General features: G+C 39.0%; 1 protein-coding gene across 3 annotated transcripts in view; it reads left to right on the top strand.

Moving 5' to 3' along the window:
- The window catches only part of ITPR2 (inositol 1,4,5-trisphosphate receptor type 2), a 506,561-nt gene that overhangs the window by 136,402 nt on the left and 342,984 nt on the right, over positions 1-27,175 (top strand). For 2 of the 3 annotated variants that reach the window (XM_055280315.2, XM_055280318.2), the window contains exons 10-12: positions 4,168-4,212; positions 22,718-22,869; positions 26,653-26,752. In XM_055280315.2, coding sequence (XP_055136290.2) covers positions 4,168-4,212; positions 22,718-22,869; positions 26,653-26,752 — 297 coding nt within the window. The remainder of the gene's footprint in view (positions 1-4,167; positions 4,213-22,717; positions 22,870-26,652; positions 26,753-27,175) is intronic. The other variant, XM_055280317.2, reaches the window with a different exon arrangement.

Raw genomic sequence — 27,175 nt, 5'->3', positions numbered from 1 at the left:
AAAGATATGAATATGTAAAATTTATTGACATAGAGTCATGGTTTAGTCATAGTGTTTTTCTCATTTTGCAGATGAGGACACTGAATTCCATGGGCATTAGGCCACCTTTCCTAAAGACGCTGGTGTTTCCTTATAGAGCAGAGACTGGAATCTCCTTCCCCAGACAGCTAGTCAGGGACGGGTAATCCTAAGCGGGGGAAATAGGTAAAGACTGATTTTAGAAGGTAACATTGTCTTTGGGGTAGAATATATGATCTAAGTTTCAGAGGGCATAAATTGTTTTATTTTGTGTTTGACTTAGGTACATTAATTCCTGTTTTTGTGCATGTTTTCGTGAGGAATATGTCATGGTTTCCAGCATTGAATTTAAAGCATCTGTAATAACCATTCTAATGTGTATTGAGTGAAAACTTGGGCCATAAGGTACATCCTTGGTCAAACATGTTGCATATCATTTGGATATAATTTAGCTAAAATTTTAGTATGGATTTTTTTTTAATTTAAAAGAAAAGTTGAAATTTTTCAAGTAGAAAATAAATTTTTTAAAAAGCTGTGGTGAGGGCCGGGCGCGGTGGCTCACGCTTGTAATCCCAGCACTTTGGGAGGCCGAGGCGGGCGGATCACGAGGTCAGGAGATCGAGACCACGGTGAAACCCCGTCTCTACTGAAAATACAAAAAAATTAGCCGGGCGTGGTGGCGGGCGCGGTGGCGGGCGCCTGTAGTCCCAGCTACTCGGAGAGGCTGAGACAGGAGAATGGCATGAACCCGGGAGGCGGAGCTTGCAGTGAGCCGAGATTGCGCCACTGCACTCCAGCCTGGGTGACAGAGCAAGACTCCGTCTCAAAAAAAAAAAAAAAAAAAAAAAAGCTGTGGTGAAACTTGACTAAAATAGATGAATAAATTTCTTCTGGACACTGTGCTAGAATTTTCTTTACTAACAAGTGAAAATGTGTTTCTTTAATCAGAAGAAAGGAGGCCAGTTAACTCACTCTTTGCCCTCCACCTTTCACTCTTGCATTCTAAAAGCAGGATTAAATCACGTTTTGGAACTAATTCTGTTACTCATAATTCAAGGGAACTTAAGGAATCTGAGGGAAAGTCTGGGTCTCTGTAGACAAAGGCCAGCCTCAAGTCCCCTCAATGGCTGTCCCAGCATTAACAGGTGACCTGTATCTTCTTACCCTCCTTGTGTGTCAGTTCTGAAAACTGAAAGACTGCTGTCATGAAACTCTTGGGCTGGGTACCGCTTTCCATCCATACTCCCTTCCCTCACACTCCTACTCATTTTCTGATTTGTTTCACCATAGTGTAGTTTTGTTTGTTCGTTTATTTCATTTAAAAGGAATCATGCAGTACGTTGTTTTTTGTGTGTGCCTTCATCCACTTAATGTTTTTGAGATTCATTCTTGGTTGTCGCTTGCATGAGAAGCTCATCATGTTCATTGCCGAGTACTACTCCATTGTTTGAGTATACCACATTTAGTTTATCATTCTTCTCTTACATGACATGCTTTTAAAATCTTAGCCTAATTTCTGGCTCTGTTTTACATCCCTACCACTGTTTTCTCTGCCTTTTCCCCTTATCATCTTCAAATGAATGTGTCAGTCTTTTGTGGTTGATTTCAATGGATAGAGTAACCTCTGCATACACAATTCTTTCTTCAGCTGAGGAAAATTTTATCTTCTATTATCTTTGATTATTGCTTGTGTTCCACTTATTCTCTCTTCCATTTGAGAGCTCTGGTCCCTCATTAGTTGGTTGTCTCTTTTCTGGTTGTCTGTGACCATTTTCTTTTTCCTAATTATCATTTCTGGATACCTTCCTTCTGTATGGAGGGATAGCTGCTAAGCTGCTCATCCTCTGCATTGCTGATTTTCTGTAACTATGCTATTAGTGCTAATGTGGACTTTAATTTTGTATTTATGTTTTCATGTATATTGAAATATGAAGAAATTCCATAATTTCTCTTATTATTTATGTTATTTTATTATTTATATATTATTATTGTTATAATTATTTTGAGACAGAGTCTCACTTTGTCATCCAGGCTGGAGTGCAGTGGCGAAATCTCAGCCTCTGCCTCCTGGGTTCAAGCAATTCTCATGCCTCAGCCTCCCAAGTAGCTGGAATTACAAGTGCACACCACCATGCCCAGCTAATTTTTGTATTTTTAGTAGAGTCGGGGTTTTACCATGTTGGCCAGGATGATCTCGAACTCCTGATCTTAGGTAATCCACCCACCTTGGCCTCCCAAAGTGCTGGGATTAAAGGCATTAGCCACCACACCCGGCCACATATTGTTTCTATACTATCATTTTAGCTCTTTATGTTATTTTGTTGCCTTTATGTAGAGGTCACGTTTACTTGGACTTTCCTGAGAATGCCGAACCATTTCCTGAAAATTCATTTTGCATCATATCATAGGAAATGTTGAGAAAGACTCTGAAGGAATCTCCCTTGTTCTAACTTAGTGTTCCATCAGTCCTACTTTGTTTTTTCCTTCCGTTCTTCTTTCCCTGTTATCCTCAGATGAGTGAGCTCTGCACAGAACCAGAGGGTAGAGTGGATTGTCCTTTTGTTCCATTTTTAAATTCTCTAGTATGAAAATTCAATCCTCTTTCTAAATGTTCAGCTGCAGGGCTGGCTAATGGGTGCATTTGCAGTGCAGTTCCCAGATTGAGCAGACATCGACTCTATGGATTCTACGGACTCTACGCACCTGGGCTCAACGGCAGTTGCTTCTGTGTCCTACCCCTTTGCTATTTCTGCATCATCATGCAATGTCGTTCCAGCATACAGCATTCCTTTTCTCTCTTCACACCATGCTTCTCAGAAAGGCCTTAGCCATCATCTTTTCCCTCCACTTTCTGCCCACTTGTTTTCTGAGCATCTCTTTGGTCATGTAAAGACAGAGACAGGTAGCAGACTAGGGAAGCAGTTTTCTGCATAATTTCATGGCAGCTTGCCAGTGATAGAGAAACCCTTCTCTATAGGTTTTTGGTCGGTAAATTCTCTGGGTTTCTACGTCAGCGTTCAAACTGACTCAGTATCTTCTTATCTTTGTTTATGTGGCCACTAGCTTAAAGAGATGTTGAAGTTTGCCACATGGTAAAAACTGAGTCATTATCTGCCTGTCCCCAAGAACTATCTACTTTATAATTAGCATCAGTTCATTGAAGATTTGGAATTTAGGTTGTTTTTTCAGCCTTAGTTCTTAATGAGATTGGGAGTTCTTCTCCTTTCATTTTGCTTTGCTTTTGTTTTTTTCAGAACCCTCATTGGTATTTAGTGATAAGTTGGAAGGGGCAATTCTCAGAGCTGCTAGATAAATGGTATTATGAGGAAGACTCCTAACCTTACATTTTAAATGATAACTTTACTGGGATTGTGCATTGTATACACCAGTTGATTCACATTAAAATGATTAAATTCAATCGGACAACTTGATGTTTCAAGAAACACACCTCATACATCTATTGCTTTACGAGTGATCAACTATTTCAGAACAGCTAAGAATCGCTTTGAGACTGTAAGGAGAAGTGGGAGTGAGGAGTCATGGATTTCCACCAGCCGGATGATGCAAGGGTCCGTACTCAGCACATCCAGAACTCATCTTTGTCATCAGATTGGCCCCAAAATGCCACTATCCAAGCCTGGAGACATGTGTTTGTTAGTTTCAGTAGTCCTCATGGATTTGCTCACATATCTGATACGTAGCTCCTTTTTTTGCTCGGTTTCGTTTCCTTTTCCTTGTGTCCATAACATGTAAAACATGATCTCAAATCATCAATGTCCCACTGTGTTTTTTTTTTTTTAAATTTGTGTCTGAGTTATTGGTAAATGGCAGTTTTTGCGGAGGGTAAAATAGTGAGCTCTATTGAATATTTTTCCAGAGGAGGTGATATTGTCAATTCTTACTTCTTCAAAGATGTCAACAGTTCTGATATAAACCAAGGAAATGAAGTTGGCGTGTTAGCTTTTGTCTCCAGCAACTAGGGTTTGATGGTAGTATTTTAAATTGTCATATTTACTAATAGTTTCTTTCTTAGCATCTTTTATATTAAACATAGTTGAGGATAGAATAATTAATTGAATTGAAGATTAATGGTCTTGTTAATGTGCTTTTCATAGCAATGAAAAACTAAATTTTCCTTTGTTTTTCTAGCTTAATCCTGATTATCGAGATGCCCAAAATGAAGGAAAAAATGTGGTGAGTAGAACTGGCTTTTCTCCAACAGATCTCAAACATATTGTTATTATTTTATATGGACAGATTGGAATTTTAACAGCAAATTTGAAGACTAGGGGCTCAGAGAGATTTTCTGAGTAGAGCCTATGGGTCACAGGTAAAGGTGATATGGCTTAGATTATGAGAAGATGTTCAACTGTGGGTGCCTGGGAAGGTTTCTACAACTTGGAGGCCATTGTTGGTGGAGTGCTGAAGGCAGCTGGCATCTGAGAGATACGGTGGGTCTAGGTTTAGTTTCTGGAGATGCACAGAACTTAAGAAGGAGAGATGGAATTATGGTGTGATGTTAAAATAGGACAATAGGACATTCCTTTTGGATTCAAAATAATTTGGGTTTTATTTTTGGAGAACTTGAAGCATCTAGCTGACCGATTTTTCTGATATTCAAACATGTCCTACTTGAAAAACATCTCAATCTTATTTTAACACCAGTTTTCGTGACAATCTTTATTATTATTTACCCTGCTTTTTTAACCATCTGTAAAGAAGAAAGCTTCATGGTGACAACATGGCTTCTTTATTCAATCAAAAATTCAGAAATTCAGGACAATTTGATGTGATGCAGACAAAATCTCTAGATGATGGGCTAGATTTTAAAAAAGTTTTAAAAAGCAATTTAACTAGATACTTTGATGTAATCTAGATACAGTCTGTAATTCAATTTTCTTAGTTTAGCAATTCCTTTTGAAATTGGTGGGTATTATTACTGCATCATTCAAAATTCTACCCTTTGACAGAAAGAATTGGAATGTCTAGTTAACATGGCCAGTATCTTTGCATTGGTACATAGCTTTAGGTTTTATGAGGATATTGACATGGGGGAGGTGAAACCAATCAGAATTTCTGTACCTCATTCAACCCTGTTTGACCCCCTTCTCTGTCTGACTGCCAGGCTTACCATAGAAATAAAGCTGTGAAGTATCAGGTAATTGGCCCAATGAAACCTTTAACATATCAAAATGTCTGTAAACACAGAGGTAGGTTTATTCGATCAATTGGATCTCTTATTTATAATTCAATTTTAGCGCACTGGGTAGGCTCTTCTCTTGTTGGTTTTCACATGGCTGCCCCAGGATTGTTGGATTCTTACTTTCGTATGATTTAGGAAAATGCTGTCAGTAACCAGGTTTAAAAAGCAAAGTGTGAATCATGGCTTCTTTGGTTCCTACTATAAGCTTGTCAATGGCCTTCACCCAAAGACCGTCAGGAACACATGGGTAGTTGAACAAGTTGGGTTTATTACTTATGCAGTGAGAAAGGAAAATGCCATGGGGAGCTGTGGGGCATCTCAGAGCATGTTAGAAAGAACTTACTAGAGGATTTGTGTTTGTGTAAGGTGATTGGGGGAGGATTTAAGGAAGTGAGGCTTTGCTGTGGATGAGAATGTTGTCAGGAAGAGGAATTCTATAATCGGTATCTTAATAAATTTTATCTATAGGGAGGACAGCCTTCTAGGGAAGCAACAGTCACTCTTATTAGTTGGGGGAGAGGGATATTTAGTCATTTTTGTGGCTTGGACAATATTCATATTTTGTGTTTAGGCATGATTAGGGAATGGTCTGGTTTTGTCTTGATCCATCACAGTCACAGAGTGGCCTTGTCTGAAGACATTCTGTGAAATTGTTTAACAGAGAACAACATGGCCTTGCTAAGAGGACCAGACCACCTATTGGATGTTAGAGGCTGCTGCTTTTCTCTTTCACAAGGTTTATTTTTGTAATATTCTGTGTGACTTCTTCAGCATCGCGTAGGGCCAAGAGAGTCTTGTTCTAGCACCACCATTAACTTGTGTGGCCTTGGACAAGTGAGATAGCTTCCTTGAGACTCAGTTTCCTCACCTGTGTAATGGGATGAAGATGTTTGTCTTATGTACTTCACCTGCATGCCATGAGGATAAAATAAGATCAGACAGATGGAAACTCTTTGAATTTGTAAGTTGTTTCTATTAAAAGAGCATCGTGTCAAAATTTCAAATTGTACAACTGAATTAAATCTCTGTGCGCATCTCCTTTCTACTACATAATATTTGGTGCTACAGCTGATGATTTTGGCCTGAGCAGAGTGGGAGAATACAGTCTTCCTCCCTATCCAGTGGTTTTGCATCTGTGTATTCAAACATCCACAGATCAAAAACACCAAAATATAATAATACAAATTAAAAAACAATACAGTACAACAAGTATTTACCTGGCACTTACACTGTATTAGATATTATGACTAATCTACAGGTGATTTAAAGTATATAGGAGGATATGTATAGGTTATATGCAAATACTATGCAATTTTATATAAGAAACTTGAGCAGATTTTTGTATTTGCAGGGGGTCCTGGAACCAATCCTCTGCAGATACTGAGGGTTGACTACATAGGGTATGGAGGTTCTATGGAACAGCACAAACTATATAAATGATCATATATCCATGGTGAAGTTCACTTTTTCTGTTAATCAAGTTTTAGTTATACTTGATAGTTTTTCTTCTTTTTATTCCAAAAAACAACTTCTTCATTGACCTCTAAAGGTGAGAAAGAGTGCTCTTCTGTTTAAGCCATTGTTACTGGCAGTACTTTAATTGCATTCAACACAGATGGGTCTGCTTTTGCTGTAGATGTTTGTGACTGAGTCTCATCTGTCATCTCAGGGAGACATCCAACTGGAGACAGTTGATTTAATTTTTTTTCCTCTCCAGAATACCTAGCTTGAGAGCAAAGAAAATTGAGAATGTGGAGCCATAAAGCTAACAATATGGCTTCCTATTTTATAGACCATTTGCCACAGAGCAATAATTATTTTTCTGTCTACAGAAGAAAACAAAGGAGCTGTTAGAGTTTATCTCCAGCCTGTGAAATAAGCAGTTCCCAAAACAGAATACTGTTTCACCTCAGATCTGGGTTCCAGTAACACTGACTTTATTATGACCATGCTAATTTTTTCTTTCCTCATTTTCCTGGTGTTGTCTATGTAATGCCCAGTTAATTTTTTTTTTTTTTTTTTGTAATTTAGAAACATTTATCAAAATGTTGCCTTCCGTATTCGAAGTTTCAAAGGTTCGTGCATGGTGCCGCTGAAATGAGGCGGTGTGTGTCAGAGCTCTCATTAAGACACAAATTGCTGTATTTATTCTACAAAGGAGTCTATTATTTCCAATCTTACAAATGTACAGCATCCACAGGGACCCTGTAAACATTGGAACCGTGTCAAGCCCAGCTGGGAACCTGACAGTCATTAGTTTCTTCTCCTTGAAAGGCTGCATCTTTTCAAATGGCTCTTTGAAGGGGAATTTTTTGGAATTAGCACTACCCATCTTAACATTACCATATTTATGTGGAATGTGATCTGATTTTTCTTGGGAATGTCTGTTTTAGATATTGGGGTTTCTGGCCGTATTGGGCCAGATAATTCTTTGTTGTGGTGGGATGGCTTTTGCCTGTAGGATGTTTAGCAGCATCCACAGCCTCTACTCACCAGGTGCCAATAGCAGGCCCCTGATTGTGGCAACTAAGTGTGCCCAGAAATTGCCAGATGCCCCTTGGGGGGCAAATATCATTCCCTGTTGAGAACCACCAGTCTATGTGCATTTATATACATCAACAGAAATGTTCCAGGAACCAGGGAACTTTGTGGAAATATAACTGAAAATCCTGTTCCATAGAATTTGGAGGGGGGGGAGTGTACCAGATTCTGACAGACCCTCAAATTTTCCTGAGTACCAGATTCTGACCCCCGAATTTCCTTGTTTTACTGTATATTCATCAGTGACAAGGTGATAAGGAAAACACAGAAACAAAGGTTCTATCAGAAATTAATTGGAGAGTAGCAGTTTGTTAAGGAACCTCGACAAGAGAAGTATTTGCAGCTGTAAATGGCAGTGTTGTGTGCGGTTACATAAAGTCAGTAGTGAGCGCCCTGGAGGATGTGAACAAAAACACACGTGCCTGCACATCGTTATGCTGCTGTGGCCGCTCACAGGTCTGAACCAACTCTGCAAATGCAGACGTTTCTTACAGAATGTCTCTGGCTCCCAACAACAGAATTGCAACGTGATGTCTGTGCTAAAAATTCGGTGACTCACAAATGAGTCAACAGAGAAGGTGTTCTAGGGGCTGACTGCTGTGCGGATGCCTGCAGGCCCCAGGACGGCACGCACGGGAAGCAAGGAGAGCCATTAGTTGAGTTGACTCAGCTGGCTTTTCCTAGGGGCGTTTTCTGCATGTACAACCTGAGAGGCTATGTGGCTTTCTTTCTGAGTGAAAAATGCTCGTTTGATTAAGAGCTCAGTAGACCAGGTTAACATTCCAAGGCCCTGCGTTACCCTAAGTTGAGAGTGTTTTGGAGAGCTAGCTGAGGTTAAATTTAATACCTGTTTAAGTTCTGTCATACCTTAATATATTTTCATGATGCAAGAGAGAGGGCGTTGCGCTTCTGTAATTCTGTGTGGGGAACTAGTGTTTCTGTGTCTTTTTTCTTAAAAAAATCAATGTGAGTTTATAAACAAAAGCCACAAGGACACAATTGTAAACTGAATTGTCTTCATGTTGTAAAGATATATTGACTTTTTTCTATATTGAGGCTTGAGTCATACATTAAAAATTGTATACTTATCACACATTATTCAGATGTCATTAGAGTCTGGCTTGAGGGGCACATTCCAAGGAGTGGGCTTGAAGTTTACTGTCAGACTGTCTACCAAGAGAGTTTATTAAGCAAATTAACACAGTACAAGAGAATGAAAGCAGAATGCTTAAGGCTACAGCACTGTTTTAAAAAACTTCTAAACATGTTTGAAGCTCTTATTCACACATAAACAATTGTTATATGCTATTTGTAAATGGAGATTTTCTTTTCATTAAAGCTATTTTCCAAGAACCTAAGTGAACTATTTAAGGGTGGAATAGCGCATTCCACTTATCCTATGTAATTAAAATAAAACCACAGGTCTTAAGCAGTATGAGTAATTCGGAGTGACTTCTTTTAATTAACCCTAACTGGTGAGTTTTTTCTGTGTTTGGAAGAGAGTCTAGTTGTTGTAGTGTGACAACGTCAAAATAGAGAGATCCCTGATTACTCTTGTTGGGCCTTTACGGGGAGACATTACCAAGGAGAGTAGGGTAGGAGGGCATTCTGTAGGAATCTGAGTCTGATCTTATGAGTCTAGAAAATTTATTTCATTAGCATTTTAAAAGAGGAATAAATGCAGGAGGATTAACTCCTTCTAAATAAACTCACAAAAGACTGATGAATAAACCACAATGCCAACTTTCAGTTGCCAAATAGATCTAAATATTTGGGTCAGTTGGTGCATTTTTCTTGAAGGAGAATATGTATCAAAGGCTAAATTAGAATATTGGGGTGCAGGAGACTCAAGAAATTAGATGACACATACTCCTTGTAAGGATATGCTATTTTTCCAAGAAGCAAGCCATTTATTGCATCTACACTAGGCAATGGTGAGAGAAACTGTTTGATTCTCCATTTATTTGGGTTACATGCTGATCTTCTGTTAATAAGCCTTTATTCAAACATGGTTCAGTATGACTGATAACATTTTATCTTCTTTAGTTAATATTATGTTTTATTTGTGCCTTCCCAATATTCCACTTAAGCCACTTGTGCCCAAATCCCATTGCCTATAATAGTCACAAAAATCCTTTAGGTTATTTGTATAACTGACTGATCTTGTTCATAACTTCTGTGTCCTTATATTCCAAGGCAGTCTTCTCTCACATGTATTTACAACACTCAGTGTGCTGTGGCTCTTTCTTTTGGCTACAGTAGGATTGCAAAATCCAGGAAAAAAAGCTCTTTTCCAATATTTCTTTGTGACTGTAATTCCCCTGGTCTATTTCTCCCCAAGTTTTCATTTACTGAGGATATCGTTAAAAACAAACATCCTTTGTTTTCTTTTAGAACTATCACTTCCTCTTCTAAACCTCCTCATTCCTTCCTTTTGTATGCCATGTTCTTCATAATCATTGTCCTCTTCAGTATCAGATGTCACTACAGTTTTTAACCCTGAGAAGGAATTCCTACTTGCACATGGTCTTCTACTGGGCCCTGTAAAAGAGGATTGCATAGACCTTGTTCAGGCCTTCTTGAATCAGCTGTTTGCAGTTGGACAGCAGTGTGGCTTTAGTGTCACCATCAGATTTCAGAGCCTTCAGGGAAAACTGCGTCTTTGCCATCCATATCTTATTATAACACCTAGATTTTCATGTTGAGCTACATGATATAGATCAATGAACCAACACACTTTTGAGTTTGCCCTTCCCTCCATCCTTCCCTCCCTCCCTCCCTCCCTCCCTCCCTCCCTCCCTTCCTTCCTTCCCTTTCCTCCCCACCTGCCTCCCTTCCTCTCTTTTTTTCTTTTTTCTTTTCTCCTTTTTATCTTTTTTTTAAATTTTATTATTATTATACTTTAAGTTTTAGGGTACGTGTGCACAACGTGCAGGTTCGTTACATATGTACACATGTGCCATGTTGGTGTGCTGCACCCATTAACTCGTCATTTAGCATTAGGTATATCTCCTAATGCTATCCCTCCCCCCTCCCCCTACCCCACAACAGGCTCCGGTGTGTGATGTTCCCCTTCCTGTGTCCATGTGTTCTCATTGTTCAGTTCCCACCTATGAGTGAGAACATGCGGTGTTTGGTTTTTTGTCCTTGCGATAGTTTGCTGAGAATGATGGTTTCCAGCTTCATCTATGTCCCTACAAAGGACATGAACTCATCATTTTTTATGGCTGCATAGTATTCCATTGTGTATATGTGCCACATTTTCTTAATCCAGTCTATCATTGTTGGACATTTGGGTTGGTTCCAAGTCTTTGCTATTGTGAATAGTGCCACAATAAACATATGTGTGCATGTGTCTTTATAGCAGCATGATTTATAGCCCTTTGGTTATATACCCAGTAATGGGATGGCTGGGTCAAATGGTATTTCTAGTTCTAGATCCCTGAGGAATTGCCACACCGACTTCCGCAATGGTTGAACTAGTTTACAGTCCCACCAACAGTGTAAAAGTGTTCCTATTTCTCCACATCCTCTCCAGCACCTGTTGTTTCCTGACTTTTTAATGATTGCCATTCTAACTGGTGTGAGATGGTATCTCACTGTGGTTTTGATTTGCATTTCTCTGATGGCCAGTGATGATTCATGTTTTTTTTGGCTCCATAAATGTCTTCTTTTGAGAAGTGTCTGTTCATATCCTCGTCCACTTTTTGATGGGGTTGTTTTTTTCTTGTAAATTTGTTTGAGTTCATTGTAGATTCTGGATATTAGCCCTTTGTCAGATGAGTAGGTTGCAAAAATTTTCTCCCATTCTGTAGGTTGCCTTTTCACCCTGATGGTAGTTTCTTTTGTTGTGCAGAAGCTCTTTAGTTTAATTAGATCCCGTTTGTCAATTTTGGCTCTTGTTGCCATTGCTTTTGGTGTTTTAGACATGAAGTCCTTGCCCATGCCTATGACCTGAATGGTATCGCCTAGATTTTCTTCTAGGGTTTTTATGGTTTTAGGTCTAACATGTAAGTCTTTAATCCATCTTGAATTAATTTTTGTATAAGGTGTAAGGAAGAGATCCAGTTTCAGCTTTCTACATATGGATAGCCAGTTTTCCCAACACCATTTATTAAATAGGGAGTTGTTTCCCCGTTTCTTGTTTTTGTCAGGTTTGTCAAAGATCAGATAGTTGTAGATATGCAGCATTATTTCTGAGGGCTCTGTTCTGTTCCATTGGTCTATATCTCTGTTGTGGTACCAGTGCCATGCTGTTTTGGTTACTGTAGCCTTGTAGTATAGTTTGAAGTCAGGTAGCGTGGTGCCTCCAGCTTTGTTCTTTTGGCTTGGGATTGACTTGGCAATGCAGGCTCTTTTTTGGTTCTATATGAACTTTAAAGTAGTATTTTCCAATTTTGTGAAGAAAGTCATTGGTAGCTTGATGGGGATGGCATTGAATCTATAAATTACCTTGGGCAGTATGGCCATTTTCACGATATTGATTCTTCCTACCAATGAGCATGGAATGTTCTTCCATTTGTTTGTATCCTCTTTTATTTCATTGAGCAGTGGTTTGTAGTTCTCCTTGAAGAGGTCCTTCACATCCCTTGTAAGTTGGATTCCTAGGTATTTTATTCTCTTTTAGGCAATTGTGAATGGGAGTTCACTCATGATTTGGCTCTCTGTTTATCTGTTATTGGTGAATAAGAATGCTTGTGATTTTTGCACATTGATTTTGTATCCTGAGACTTTGCTGAAGTTGCTAATCAGCTTCAGGAGATTTTGGGCTGAGACAGTGGGGTTTTCTAGATATACAATCATGTCATCTGCAAACAGGGACAATTTGACTTCCTCTTTTCCTAATTGAATACCCTTTATTTCCTTCTCCTGCCTGATTGCCCTGGCCAGAACTTCCAACACTATGTTGAATAGGAGTGGTGAGAGAGGGCATCCCTGTCTTGTGCCAGTTTTCAAAGGGAATGCTTCCAGTTTTTTTCCAGTCAGTATGATATTGGCTGTGGGTTTGTCGTAGATAGCTCTTATTATTTTGAGATACGTCCCGTCAATACCTAATTTATTGAGAGTTTTTAACATGAAGGGTTGTTGAATTTTGTCAAAGGCCTTTTCTGCATCTATTGAGATAATCATGTGGTTTTTGTCTTTGGTTCTGTTTATATGATGAATTACGTTTATTGATTTTCGTATGTTGAACCAGCCTTGCGTCCCAGGGATGAAGCCCACTTGATCATGGTGGATAAGCTTTTTGATGTGCTGCTGGATTTGGTTTGCCAGTATTTTATTGAGGATTTTTGCATCAATGTTCATCAAGGATATTGGTCTAAAATTCTTTCTTTGTTGTTGTGTCTCTGCCAGGCTTTGGTATCAGGATGATGCTGGCCTCATAAAATGAGTTAGGGAGGATTCCCTCTTTTTCTGTTGAGTGGAATAGTTTCAGAAGGAATGGTGCCAGCTCTTCCTTGTACCTCTGGTAGAATTTGGCTGTGAATCCATCTGGTCCTGGACTTTTTTTGGTTAGTAAGCTATTAATGATTGCCTCAATTTCAGAGCCTGTTATTGGTCTATTCAGAGATTCAACTTCTTCCTGGTTTAGTCTTGGGAGGGTGTGTGTGTCAAGGAATTTATCCATTTCTTCTAGATTTTCTAGTCTATTTGCGTAGAGGTGTTTATAGTATTCTCTGATGGTAGTTTGTATTTCTGTGGGATCGGTGGTGTTATCCCCTTTGTCATTTTTTATTGTGTCTATTTGATTCTTCTCTGTTTTCTTCTTTATTTGTCTTGCTAGTGTACTTTCAATTTTGTTGATCTTTTCAAAAAACTAGCTCCTGGATTCATTGATTTTTTGAAGGGTTTTTTGTGTCTCTATTACCTTCAGTTCTGCTCTGATCTTAGTTATTTCTTGCCTTCTGCTAGCTTTTGAATGTGTTTGCTCTTGCTTCTCTAGTTCTTTTAATTGTGATGTTAGGGTGTTAATTTTAGATCTTTCCTGCTTTCTTTTGTGGGCATTTAGTGCTATAAATTTCCCTCTACACACTGCTTTGAATGTGTCCCAGAGATTCTGATATGTTGTGTCTTTATTCTCATTGGTTTCAAAGCACCTCTTTATTTCTGCCTTCATTTCATTATGTACCCAATAGTCATTCAGGAGCAGGTTGTTCAGTTTCCATATAGTTGAGTGGTTTTGAGTGAGTTTCTTAATCCTGAGTTCTAGTTTGATTGCACTGTGGTCTGAGAGAGAGTTTGTTATAATTTCTGTTCTTTTACATTTGCTGAGGAGTGCTTTACTTCCAAACTATGTGGTCAGTTTTGGAGTAGGTGTGTTGTGGTGCTGAAAAGAATGTATATTCTGTTGATGTATGGTGGAGAGTTCTGTAGATGTCTGTTAGGTCCGCTTGGTGCAGAGCTGAGTTCAATTCCTGGGTATCCTTGTTAACTTTCTGTCTTGTTGATCTGTCTAATGTTGACAGTGGGTTGTTAAAGTCTCCCATTATTACTGTGTGGAAGTCTAAGTCTCTTCATAGTTCTCTAAGGACTTGCTTTATGAATCTGGGTGCTCTTGTATTGGGTGCATATATATTTAGGATAGTTAGCTCTTCTTGTTGAATTGATCCCTTTACCATTATGTAATGGCCTTCTTTGTCTCTTTTGATCTGTGTTGGTTTAAAGTCTGTTTTATCTGAGACTAGGATTGCAACCCCTGTCTTTTTTTGTATTCCATTTGCTTGGTAGATCTTCCTGCATCTCTTTGTTTTGAGCCTATATGTGTCTCTGCACGTGAGATGGGTTTCCTGAATACAGCACACTGATGGGTCTTGACTCTTTATCCAATTTGCCAGTCTGTGTCTTTTAATTGGAGCACTTAGCCCATTTACATTTAAGGTTAATATTGTTATGTGTGAATTTGATCCTGTCATTATGATGTTAGCTGGTTATTTTGCTTGTTAGTTGATGCAGTGTCTTCCTAGCCTTGATGGTCTTTACAATTTGGCATGTTTTTGCAGTGGCTGGTACCAGTTGTTCCTTTCCATGTTTAGTGCTTCCTTCAGGAGCTCTTTTAGGGCAGGCCTGGTGGTGACAAAATCTTTCAGCATTTGCTTGTCTGTGAAGTATTTTATTTCTCCTAAACTTATGAAGCTTAGTTTGGCTGGGTATGAAATTCTGGTTGAAAATTCTTTTCTTTAAGAATGTTGAATATTGGCCCCCACTCTCTTCTGGCTTGTAGAGTTTCTGCCAAGAGATCAGCTGTTAGTCTGATGGGCTTCCCTTTGTGGGTAACCCGACCTTTCTCTCTGGCTGCCTTTAACATTTTTTCCTTCATTTCAACTTTGGTGAATCTGACAATTATGTGTCTTGGAGTTGCTCTTCTCAAGGAGTATCTTTGTGGCGTTCTCTGTATTTCCTGAATTTGAATGTTGGCCTGCCTTGCTAGATTGGGGAAGTTCTTCTGGATAATATCTTGCAGAGTGTTTTCCAACTTGGTTCCATTCTCCCTGTCACTTTCAGGTACACCAATCAGGCATAGATTTGGTCTTTTCACATAGTCCCATATTTTTTGGAGGCTTTGTTCATTTCTTTTTATTCTTTTTTCTCTAAACTTCTCTTCTCACTTCATTTCATTAATTTCATCTTCCATCGCTGATACCCTTTCTTCCAGTTGATCGCATAGGCTACTGAGGCTTGTGCATTTGTCATGTAGTTCTCGTGCCTTGGTTTTCAGCTCCATCAGGTCCTTTAAGGACTTCTCTGCATTGGTTATTCTAGTTAGCCATTCGTCTAATTGTTTTTCAAGGTTTTTAACTTCTTTGCCATTGGTTTGAACTTCCTCCTTTAGCTCGAAGTAGTTTGATCTTCTGAAGCCTTCTTCTCTCAACGCGTCAAATTCATTCTCCATCGAGCTTTGTTCCGTTGCTGGTGAGGAGCTGCGTTCCTCAGTTGGAAATGCAGAAGTCACCTGTCTTCTGCATCGCTCATGCTGGGAGCTGTAGACTGGAGCTGTTCCTATTCGGCCATCTTGGCTCCACCCTGGAGTTCCTTTTTATCTTTTTGAGACAGAGTTTTGCTCTGTCACCCAGGCTGGAGTGCCGTGATGCAATCTTGGCTCACTGCGGCCTTGACCTCCCAGGCTCAGGTGATCCTCCCACTGCAGCCTTCTGAGTAGCTGAGACCATAGGCGTGTGCCTTCATGCCTAACTAATTTTTCTATTTTTTGTAGAGATGGGGTTTTGCCATGTTGCCCAGGCTGGTATTGAACTCCTGACCTCAGGTAGATCCACCTGCCCGGGCCTCCCAAAGTGCTAGGATTATAGGCATGAGCCACTCTGCCTGGCTTCTTGTTCATTTTCAAGCTGTATATAGTTAAGGTATATAACATGATGTTTTGATACACATATGTATAGTAAAATGTTACTCTAGTCAAGCAAATTGACATATCCATCATGTCACATAGTTACCTTTTATTTTTGTGATAAAAATACCTAAAATTGACTCTCTTAGCAAATTTCCAGTATAGAATACACGATTATTAACTATACTCCGCATGCTGTGCATTAGATCTCTAGCCTTATTCATCCTTCAGATATGTGACTTTGTACACCGTGACCTCTATTTCTCCATTCCCCCTGCTCCTGATAATCATCATTCTATTCTCTTTGTTTCTACGTAATGTGTTTTGTTTTATTTTTTCTGTTTTGTTGTTCTTGTTTAGATTCCACATATAAGTGAGAGCATGTGGTTTTTTTCCTTTCTGTGTATGGCTCGTTTTACTTAGCATAATGTTCTCTAGTTTCATCCATGTTGTCACAAATGGCAGGATCTCCTTTTACAAGGATGAATCATGTTTTGTATATAAATGTATATTATACATATCACAAATTTCTTTATTCATCTGTTGATGGATACTTAGGTTGTTTCCATGTCTTGGCTATTGTCAATAATGCTGCAATGAGTGTGAGAGTGCAATGTTTCTTTATGAGGTGGTATTTCATTTCCTTTGGGAATATGCCCAGAAGAGGTACTGCTAGGGCTTATAGTAGTGCTATTTTTAATTTCTTTAGGAACTTCCATGTTGTTTTCCACAATGGCTGTCCCAATCTATGGTCCCACCAACAATGCACAAGGGTTTCCTTTTCTTCACACCTTCCCCAACACTTGTTATCTCTTGTCTTTTCGAAAATAGCCATTTAGCAGGTGTGAGGTGACATCTCATTGTGGTTTTGATTGCATTTCCTTGATGATTAGTGCTGTTGGGCACCTTTTCATATACCTGTTAGCTGTTTGCATGTCTCCTTTTGAGAAATGTCTATTCAGGTCCTTTGTTCAGTTTTTAATTGAGTTATTTGTTTCTTGGCTGAGTTTTGTGAATTCCTTATATATTTTGTATATTAAACTTTTATCTGGCTTTTGCAAATGCATTTTTTTAACTCGTTGGCTGGCTTTTCATTTTTGTGATTGTTTCCTTTGCTGTGTAGAAGCATTTTTTTTTTTTTTTTTTTTTTTTTTTTTTTGAGATGGAGTCTCTCTCTGTTACCCACGCTGGAGTGCAGTGGTGCGATCTCGGCTCACTGTAAGCTCCGCCTCCCGGGTTCACGCCATTCTCCTGCCTCAGCCTCCCGAGTAGCTGGGTCTATAGGCGCCCGCCACCTCGCCTGACTAATTTTTTGTATTTTTAGTAGAGACAGGGTTTCACCGTGTTAGCTAGGATGGTCTCGATCTCCTGACGTTGTGATCCGCCCACCTCGGCCTCCCAAAGTGCTGGGATTACAGGCGTGAGCCACTGCGCCCAGCTTGCTGTTTAGAAGCTTTTTAGTCTGATGTAGTCGCACTTCATTTATTTTTGCTTTTGTTGCCTGTGCTTTTGGTGAGATAGCCAAAAAATCCTTGTCAACGTCAATATGAAGAAGCTTTGCTTCTGTGTTTTCTTCTAGGAGTTTTTTGGTTTCAGATCTTATGTTCAGATCTTTTGAGTTGATTTTTGTGTATGGAGTACGATAAGGGTCCAGTTTCATTTTTTTTGCATGTGGATGTCTCATTTTCCCAGCACAATTTATTGAAGACACTATTCTTTCCCATTGTGTCTTCTTGATGGCCTTGTCAAAAATTAGTTGACTGTATATGCTTGGGTTTATTTTTGGGCTTTCTATTCTATTCCATTGGTTTGTGTATCTGTTTTAATGCCAATACATACTGTTTTGATTAATGTTGTTTTGTAATATAATTTGAAATCAGGAAGTATGATGCCTCCAACTTTGCTTTTCTTTTTCAAGATTGTTTTGATGACTCTGGGTCTTTGGTGGTTCCATACAAATTTTAGAGTTGTTACTTCTATTTCTAATTGAAAATGCCATTGGAATTTTGATAGGGATTGCACTGAATCTGGATATTGCTTTAGGTAGTATGGACATTTTAATAATATTAATTGTTTCAATCTGTGAACATGAGATATCTTTCCATTGATTTGTATCTTCTTCAGTTTCTTTCCTCTGTGTTTTATAGTTTTCAGAGTACAGATCTTTCACTTCTTTGGTTAAATTTACTCCTAAATATTTTATTCTCTTTGATGCTATTATAAATGGAATTGTTTTCTTGATATCTTTTCAGATAGATTCTTATTGGTGAGAAGAAACGTGACTGATTTTTGTATGTGCATTTTGTATCCTGCAACTTTACTAAATTTATTGATTAGTTCTAATAGTTTTTAGTGGGGTCTTTAGGATTTCTACATATAAGATCATGTCACTTGAAACAGGGATAATTTTACTCCTTCTTTCCCAATTTTTATTTCTTTTTCTTGTCTATGTGCTCTTGCTAATAATTCCAGTACTGTGTTAAATAGAAATGGTGAGAGTGGGCAGTCTTCCCTTGTACTTGGAAGAAAAGCATTCAGGTTTTCCCCATTGACTATGATATCAGCTATGGGCTTTTCATAAATGGCCTTTATCCTGTTGAGGAAATTTCCTTCTACAACTATTTTGTTGAGAGTTTTTTTTTTATCATGAAAACGTGTTGAACTTTGTCAAGTGCTTTCTCTGCATTGATTGAGATGATCATGTGGTTTTTATGTTTTATTCTGTTAATGTGGTATATCACATTGGTAGTTTTGCATATGTTTAAACCAACCTTGCATCCTAGGAATAAATCCCACTTAGTCATGGTGTATACACTTTTTGACCTGTTGTTGAATTTGGTTTGCTGGTATTTTGGTGAGAATTTTTGCATCTATATTAATCAGAGATATTGGCCTATAGATTTTTTCTTGTGGTGTCTTTGTTTGGCTTTGGTATTAGGGTAATGATGGCCTCATAAAATAAGTTTAGTAGTATCTTGTCTACTTCCATTTTTTTTTTTTTTTTTGGAAGAGTTTAAGAAGGATTGGTGTTAGTTCTTTGAATGTTTGGTAGAATTCAGCTGTGAAGCCATCTGATCCTGCGCTTTTCTTGGCGTCTTGTTTTCTTTTGTTTTAAAAAAAAAATAAACCCAGCAAGGCTGGGTGCGGTGGCTCACACCTGTAATCCCAGCACTTTGGGATGTCGAGGTGGGTGGATCACGAGGTCAGGAGATTGAGACCATCTTGGCTAACATGGTGAAACCCTGTCTCTACTAAAAATACAAAAAGTTAGCCAGGCGTGGTGGCGGGCACCTGTAGTCCTGGCTACTCGGGAGGCTGAGGCAGGAGAATGGCATGAACCTGGGAGGTGGAGCTTGCAGTGAGCCGAGAACACACCACTACACTCCAGCATGGGCAACAGAGCGAGACTCCGTCTCAAAAAAAAAATAAATAAAAATAAAAATAAATAAAATAAATAAAAAATAAACCCAGCAACAGGCAGTCGCAGAAGTAGAGCAAAAAAGGCAGATATGTAGAGTCTCTTATGTTTATCTTCTCCAGGTTGTTAGTTGATGGTTTTCTGAGAGCCTTATTGATTATCAAAGTCTCTCTGTAGCATAATAGTTAATGGGTTAGGATTGTGGAGTCAGCTAGAGCTGGATTTGCTATTCAGCTCCACCACATGAGAATTATGCAAACTTGGCCCCTAAAGTCTCAGTGTTCTCATCTAAAACATAGGTTAATAGTATTAACTCATAGCACTCACTCCTCAGTAAGCTACACATATTTTTAGACATCATTTTTTTCCCTGCCAATAAAAAGAATCTGTGGTAAACACTGGACGACAGGCCATTTTTCTTGCACTCTCCTGTTTTTCTTCTAGTGTACCACACTCACTTCCCTTTTCTTCTTTTTCCCCGTTCCTACCTTTCCATTCGAACTAGCCTGCTCTCTTTTTTTTTTTTTTTTTAAGGCTCATGCTTACAACCGATTGTGGGAATCGCAATGCAGGATAAAACTGTAAAACTGCTGTCTAAAACTTTAGAGAGACTAATTAAAACCCAGGGAGTAAATTTCAATAGAATTTCACTTGAGTAGCTGCCAACTACCACTAGAGGTTAGCTGCTAACTACTACTAGAGATTATTTGGGAAGAGATTCCATGATCCTAAGCTATTAAGGCCATTGTGCCAGCCATCTCTTGGAACTCATTTGTCTGGACAGACTACTCTCATTATTGGGTTATTTAAAGACATTTAGACTTTCTTCTTGAGGGATGAGAGGGTGATTTTCCCCCTCGTATATTTTGTCTCCAATTCTTAGTCTTCCTCATTCTTCATGCAAATCACCGTGAAAGTGGGTCCCAAGACCCAAGATAACTTTTTCAGAAGACTTGAGGGAGAGTCTTAGCCATGAGTTTTTATTTACTCTTAGAGGAGTGACTCGTACAGTATTGAAGGGCCTCATGCCTGGCCTCTGGCTTGGGTTGGCTTGGATTCAGGCCTTGGTCAGTTGAATTTGGGGCTGAGCATTCATTACTACCATCCACTGCTCCCCTCTTGTTCTCCATCCTTTCTCCCCACCTCCTCTCCTTCCTTCTTTCCCTCTTTTCCCTTCTCCTTCTTCTTCCTCTGCTTCTCCTTCTTCCTCCCCTTTCTTTTTCCCCTTCCCTCATCTTTCATCTTTTTTAGGTAACTGCACTCATCTCTTCGCTCAATGGAAATTATAATGCTTACCTTTCTCTCTCTTAAATTTTTTGTTGTGGGATTAATGAGAACAACCAAAAGAATGGCTTTGGTATTGTGAGAAGCTTTGTATAAATTCAGAAATATCAGCCAGGTGCAGTGGCCCACGCCTATAATCCCAGCCTTTGGGAGGCCAAGCAGGGAGGATCGCTTGAGCTCAAGAGTTCGAGACCAGCCTCAGCAACATAGTGAGGTCCAGTCACTACAACAATTATAAAAATTGTTGGTGTGGTGTGTGGTGGCACACATCTGTAGTCCCAGCTACCCAGGAGGCTGAGGTGGGAGGATCTCTTGAGCCCTGGAGAGCGAGACGATAGTGAGCCTTGATTGTGTCACTGCACTCCAGCCTGGGCAACAGAGTGAGACCTTGTCTTAAAAAAAAAATTCAGAAGTATTATTTGCTAACTGTTTCTGCATTTTCTTCCTTCCTACATGCCCATACTCCCTTATGATGTATAGTATGCTAAGTATGCCCTTTTCTAGTCAATAAACAGAGTTTATATTTACAAATTAGAAACTACTATTACGAGGGTCCCTCTTTGTGGAGAGTTTGCTGAACCCCTGCTTTCATTAACTCTGAATTTTGGTCTCTGTGGAAGACAGAGAAGTCAAAGATGACAGGAGCTACCTGGTGCTCCGAGGCTGTGAGGGCTTTAGCAGATAACAATCCTGCTCCCGTTGAGGAACCCTGGCAGTTCCCTCTGCCCATTCCCATTTCAATGGTGCCACCAGTTTGTGCACCATTTACAGAAGAGGCCAGAAACGAAACTGCAAGGCTTTTTGATCCAAGTAAAATGATATTAGCAATCTCTGGGAGGGGGTAGGGACTCCAAGTGAATGTTCTGGTATGATCAGGGGTAATATCTTGTCACAGCAGCCGTTAAAGAAATGCTTGTCCATGGATACAGGCCGCTTGCATTTGCCTTTTGAGCATCCCTTCCTTCCCTCAGTTTCATTTACCTTCCTGTGATAGTGCAGTGACGGTGTCTGTCTGTCTTTCTCTCTTCCACTCTAGTTTTCAAATTTCATCTGTTTTAATAAATATGTGTAAGTCACTATTTTTATCTATAAAATAGTAGATAAAGATATGTGTAGTTAATAGATAAAATATGTGTAGTTAGTAGATAAAAATATATGTAAGTCACTATTTTATCTACTAACTACCAGGCTTACATTGCATCCCATTTTGGTTTCTCATGCAACCAGTTCTTCCATGGGGTACTGGGACTTGGGGAAGTTCAAGTAAAAACACATACTCATTAATCTCGTGTTGGTTTCTGCTTAAAATGGTAGGGTGTGCTGGAAGCATTGACAAGTTTCACATCATTATGAAGGCTTCTATGTGTGGAGAAGCCTTGTTTTATTTTATTTCTTATGCAATTATAGTATGTTCTTGAATCTAGGGGAGCAAGCAGGTGGTGAATGGGAATGTTGCTGTTGATTCTGCTCCTCTCCAAGTATTACTATGCCTGGGGAGTTAGGTATGAACTCCTGCACACTGCCATGCTTACTTTAACTTCAGAAATCTAGGTGATTCAACACATAGGCTCTTCTCTGTGTTTGTTTTAACTGTGGAACGGTCAAAATTACTACTTTGTAAATAGGTTTAAGAGAACGAGGGAAGGGTCCATAACTATTGGTACTGTTAGTGCCGTAATGATGTGGGCAGATCAAGCCACCCCACCCTAGGAGTGTGGGACTCATCACTGTTGATAGTAATTACCTCAACGGCTGTCGGGCTAGAGCTAGTGTTTCTGGATGATGTGAAATAGACACCTCTCCAATCCAAGGAATAAATAATATGCACATTTAAACCTTATCATCTGATTAATTGGAGAGTTTAGCAAGAAACATGATAAAAGTAAATAAGCTTGTACTTCCTCAACAGAGAGATGGAGATCTTCCAACTTCAAAGAAAAAACGCCAGGCAGGAGAGAAGATCATGTATACTTTGGTTTCAGTCCCACATGGCAATGACATTGCATCCCTTTTTGAACTAGATGCCACAACTCTTCAGAGAGCTGACTGCCTGGTTCCAAGGTAAAAAAAAAATTATGGTTATAAGATGTTTCTTTGAATAATTATACCAGTAGGCGAGGAATGAAAATAATAATATTAATATATTTGTATGATATCAAGGGAGCAAACATAAATGAAGAAAAAATGTGTAAAACATTGTGCCTCTTCTGTGAGGAGGTTTACATAGTTTGTTTTATTCTTATAAATAATTAAAATGTGCAGGACCAAAGAAATTCTGAAAAATTTATAAGAATCATTTATTCTTATTACTTGTACAGCCTTTGGTTACTAAAATGAAAAATAATATAAAAGCATTTCTATTTATATATTTATCATTTATTTTTATTATGTCAGATTTCCCATTTCATTCATCCATTTGTTCATTTATGTAGTCATTCAGTCAACAAATATCTATTGAACATCCATTACATTCCAGGTATTGGGAAGACAACAGTGAACAAACTGGTTATATTCTCGCATTCAAATGGGGGAGACAGGCAATAAACAAAACAATAGACATAAAATGTTAATATAAGGTCAGGTAATAAAAGTGCTTTGAAGAAAAAATGGAGGGTATGGAGAGTTCTATTAGGTAGGAGTGTTCAACTGTGGCCTCTCTGAGTTAGTACGTTTGAATAACGATCTGAATGAATTAAGGAATCAAGTCCTCTCTTCCTGGGAGGAACATTTCAAGCAGCAGGAACACGAAATGAAAAATGTTGAAATTTACTGGGTGTTTTTAAGGACCAGTGAGAAGGCCAGAGTAATTAGACATACGTGAGTGAGGGGTTGTGGGACTGGAAATGAGATTGCCAGAACTTAAGTAAGACAGTATCTTACCTTCTTTTGCTTGAATTTGACCATTTTATTTTACTTTTCATTTATTTATCTTTTTCGAGACAGGATCTCACTCTGTTGTCCAGGTTGTAGTGCAGAGGCACAATCATGGCTCACTGCATCCTCTACCTGTGGTACTCAGGTGATTCTCCCACCGCAGTTTCCTGAGTAGCTGGGACTATAGGCATGCACCACCATGCTCTGCTAATTTTTGTATATTTTTGTAGAGATGATATTTTGCCATATTGCCCAGGCTGGTCTTGAGCTCCTGGGCTCGAGGGATCCACCCGCCTCAGCTTCTCAAAATGCTGAGATTACAGGCATGAGCCACCATGCCCAGGCTGAATTTGACTAGTTTAGTTAAGCTTTTTAGTCTGCAACTGTCCATCTTTCAACCATAAGGGTATGATGCACTCTCTAGATGCAGCGAGGAGTCTTGCCCATATTATTAGGGTTAGTGGGATGGCTCTAAATTGGCCTCGATGGAGCAGTATTGTGCTTGGCCTTGGCAGATGGCAGTGGTGAAGCTGAAGGCACCTATGCAAAAAGGCAGACATTGTGTGGGTTTCCTCCAGGGAGGGTAAAAAGTTACTATAATAACACTATTGAGAAACATTGCTGGTAGAGCTTCCCAGGGTGTTTTATGGCTATTCTCATTCATGGAGAAATGTTGCTGAATTTCATACCTTATAAGAGTCCATCTCTCACTCTTTTTTGTCCCATCAATATAAGCCTATAAAGAGATCCCCTTGCGTTTTACCTGACCCAGGACTCTAGCTTTCTCCTCCCAGGACTGGGACCTTAATCAATCCTTACTATGACTTTACTTATTTTAGATTTAAGTTAGCAAAAAGGGAGTCCTTTTTGAACTCCAACCAAGAGAATTTGCTTAAGGAAATGATAAAATGGTCTTACTAGAAAGTGTATAGAACCATGATGAGGGCCACCAAGCCTCCCTTTATATGGAATCATTAATCTATTACTTTTCAGAACTGTGGAAGCCCTATTCAGTATAGTGCAGAATTTTGTATTAACATCGATTCATCTGTCATTAATTGTATTCAAGCCAACATTAATTAATGCTTAATAATAACTACTATTATAATATAACTCTTGAGCACTTTTTATGTACTAAGTCCTATGTCAAGTTCTTAATAAATATTGTCTTATTGAATACTGGCAGTAACCCTTACAGATCAGAAACTAGAGACTGAGTTAGAACAGTGGTTCTCAAGTTGACTGTAAGTTAGAATCACCTGGGTAGTGTTGACACTTCACCATGCCCTGGCCACACTGAGACCAATGAAATCAGAGTCTCACAGGTGGGGTGCAGGCTTTACTCTTTTTAGAGCATTTGTTACCCAAGTGATTCCACTGTGGAGTCCAGTGTTTCTCAAACTTTAAGTCCAGTGCTGCTTAAACTTTATTCTGTGCTAAATCACTTCGGGACCTGATGACAACTGAGTACGAATTACATCTCCTGTGTAATTCAATGCAGAAGATGCCAAGTGATAAAACAGAGGCATTTCAGAATTTCTAGTTACTTGAACAAAGATTGGAGAACTGCTATTTTAGATATTTGAAGCTCAGTTTGTATTTTATCTACTTTTATAAAGGAGCAGAACCAGGTTGTTGAATGTATCTCTTTGCCTGAGGCCCTTGGCATTTTATTTGGTTTTCTTTTCTTGGCCCTAATGCTTTTTACCTTATGTTTTAAGATGTATTTATGCCTTATCTTTACACTGATCTGTAAGCAACTTGAAGGCAGAGTACTTACTGTGCTTTTCTTTTAATAGACACTATACACATTATTTGTTAAAGAAATAACAAAAGATTATAAAAGATTTACTAAAAATGGTAATACTTGAGTAGGATGGAGTTCTAGGTGTCCTTTCTTAGGCAGTCTCTCACAGTTCATATCTGGTCAGTTTTTAAAATTCGTACATGGAATTAGCAAATACTGAACCATTGTTCCTAGGGGAAATACACAGTTAGGTTCCTGTGAGCTTCTGGTCACAACATTTTTGTTGACCAATACATAGCCTTGTTCTATGTGTGCTTCTGTTTAAATACACCTTATTTAATATACGTTGCTGATTCATTAACATTGAACTCGTGGTCAACAGCACTATAACTCATGCATGAATGAAGCTCATCTAGCACAAGTATTTTCTTTGTAAGGCACATCACAGCCTTCTTGTGCTTTAGGAACACTAGATGGCACTTCTACACCTCACGTGGGGGCCATCTTATTGTGAAATGTGGAAAACATGGCACTAAAATAGACCACAAAAAGGACACTTGTTTATAGCATGAGAGCTGAGACGAGAAGGCAGAGCATCACCTTGTTCCACTTCAGCTTGGAAATGTGCCTACTGGGCCACTTAAATTTTTGCCACTCTATGTATGTCCTGGAATGACCACAAAAGCTCCTTGAATATTGATTTGAGGGCTACAAATAAATTTTAGTGAGCAGAAGAATTCACAAGTACAGAAGCCACAAATAATGAGGATTGTACATTACTTTCACATGTGGATAATTAAACTACACTACTGTCTGCCAGCAGTGTTAGCTGAGTTGGTTATTTGATCAATGTTCTTAGTTTAGCATGCATCAGAACTGCCTGGAGGACCTATTAAACCACTCATTGTTGGGCCATACCCCCAAAGTTTCTGATTCAGTTGATGGGGATGAAGTTTCAGAATTCGTATTTCTAACAAGCTCCCAGGCAATGCTGATGCCACTGGTCTAGAGACCAGACTTTGAGAACTACTAGCCTAGGTAAAAATGCTGCATGCTTTGAAATAGTCTATAATTCAGAATCTCCCCTTAAAGCAGAGGGATCTTGAGTCAACTACTAGTTAATATATATTTATGTTCATATCATATGTGAAACTGTTAAAGATGTCAATATGTAAGTGTGCTAATTTTTTATAATTTGTTTTTTTATATTGTTTTGCTTTTAGGAACTCATATGTTCGGTTAAGGCATTTATGCACCAACACATGGGTAACCAGTACTAGTATTCCCATAGACACAGATGAAGAGAGGCCTGTTATGTTAAAGGTAAATGTCACTGAAGATGGTTTAATTTTCAGCCAAATGCCATGAGAATAGGATTAGGAATGCTGCGTGACATCTTCCTTATACTCCATCTTCACCAATATTAGACATCATTGCAATTAATTTCATCAAGCATGCATGTCTGCCAGTTGCTTAAGTAGCTGATCTAAATGGGTTGGAGGCAGCAAAGCTGTGATTCAGGAGGATGCTAGAGAGACACCAAAAAGAATGGTAGCAGCATATGCATGGAGGAGTAGAATCCGGGAGTGCCTTTTCTCTACTCTGTCGAAACTGAAGCAGAGGGCAAGTGTGAAAGGGAGAGGTTTCCAGTGGAGCTCTGGGAACAGGGCAGGAAGTGGGCACAGGAAATCTCTGTGTCCGTGCAGCCTTTCATAGTGGATGATGAATGTGTGAGTTACTGTGTTC

Source organism: Symphalangus syndactylus, chromosome 5 (assembly GCF_028878055.3).
Source record: "Symphalangus syndactylus isolate Jambi chromosome 5, NHGRI_mSymSyn1-v2.1_pri, whole genome shotgun sequence".
In the NCBI taxonomy this organism is placed as follows: domain Eukaryota; kingdom Metazoa; phylum Chordata; class Mammalia; order Primates; family Hylobatidae; genus Symphalangus; species Symphalangus syndactylus.
The sequence above is the reverse complement of the archived record's forward strand: the minus strand, read 5'-3'. Positions and strand labels throughout refer to the sequence as shown.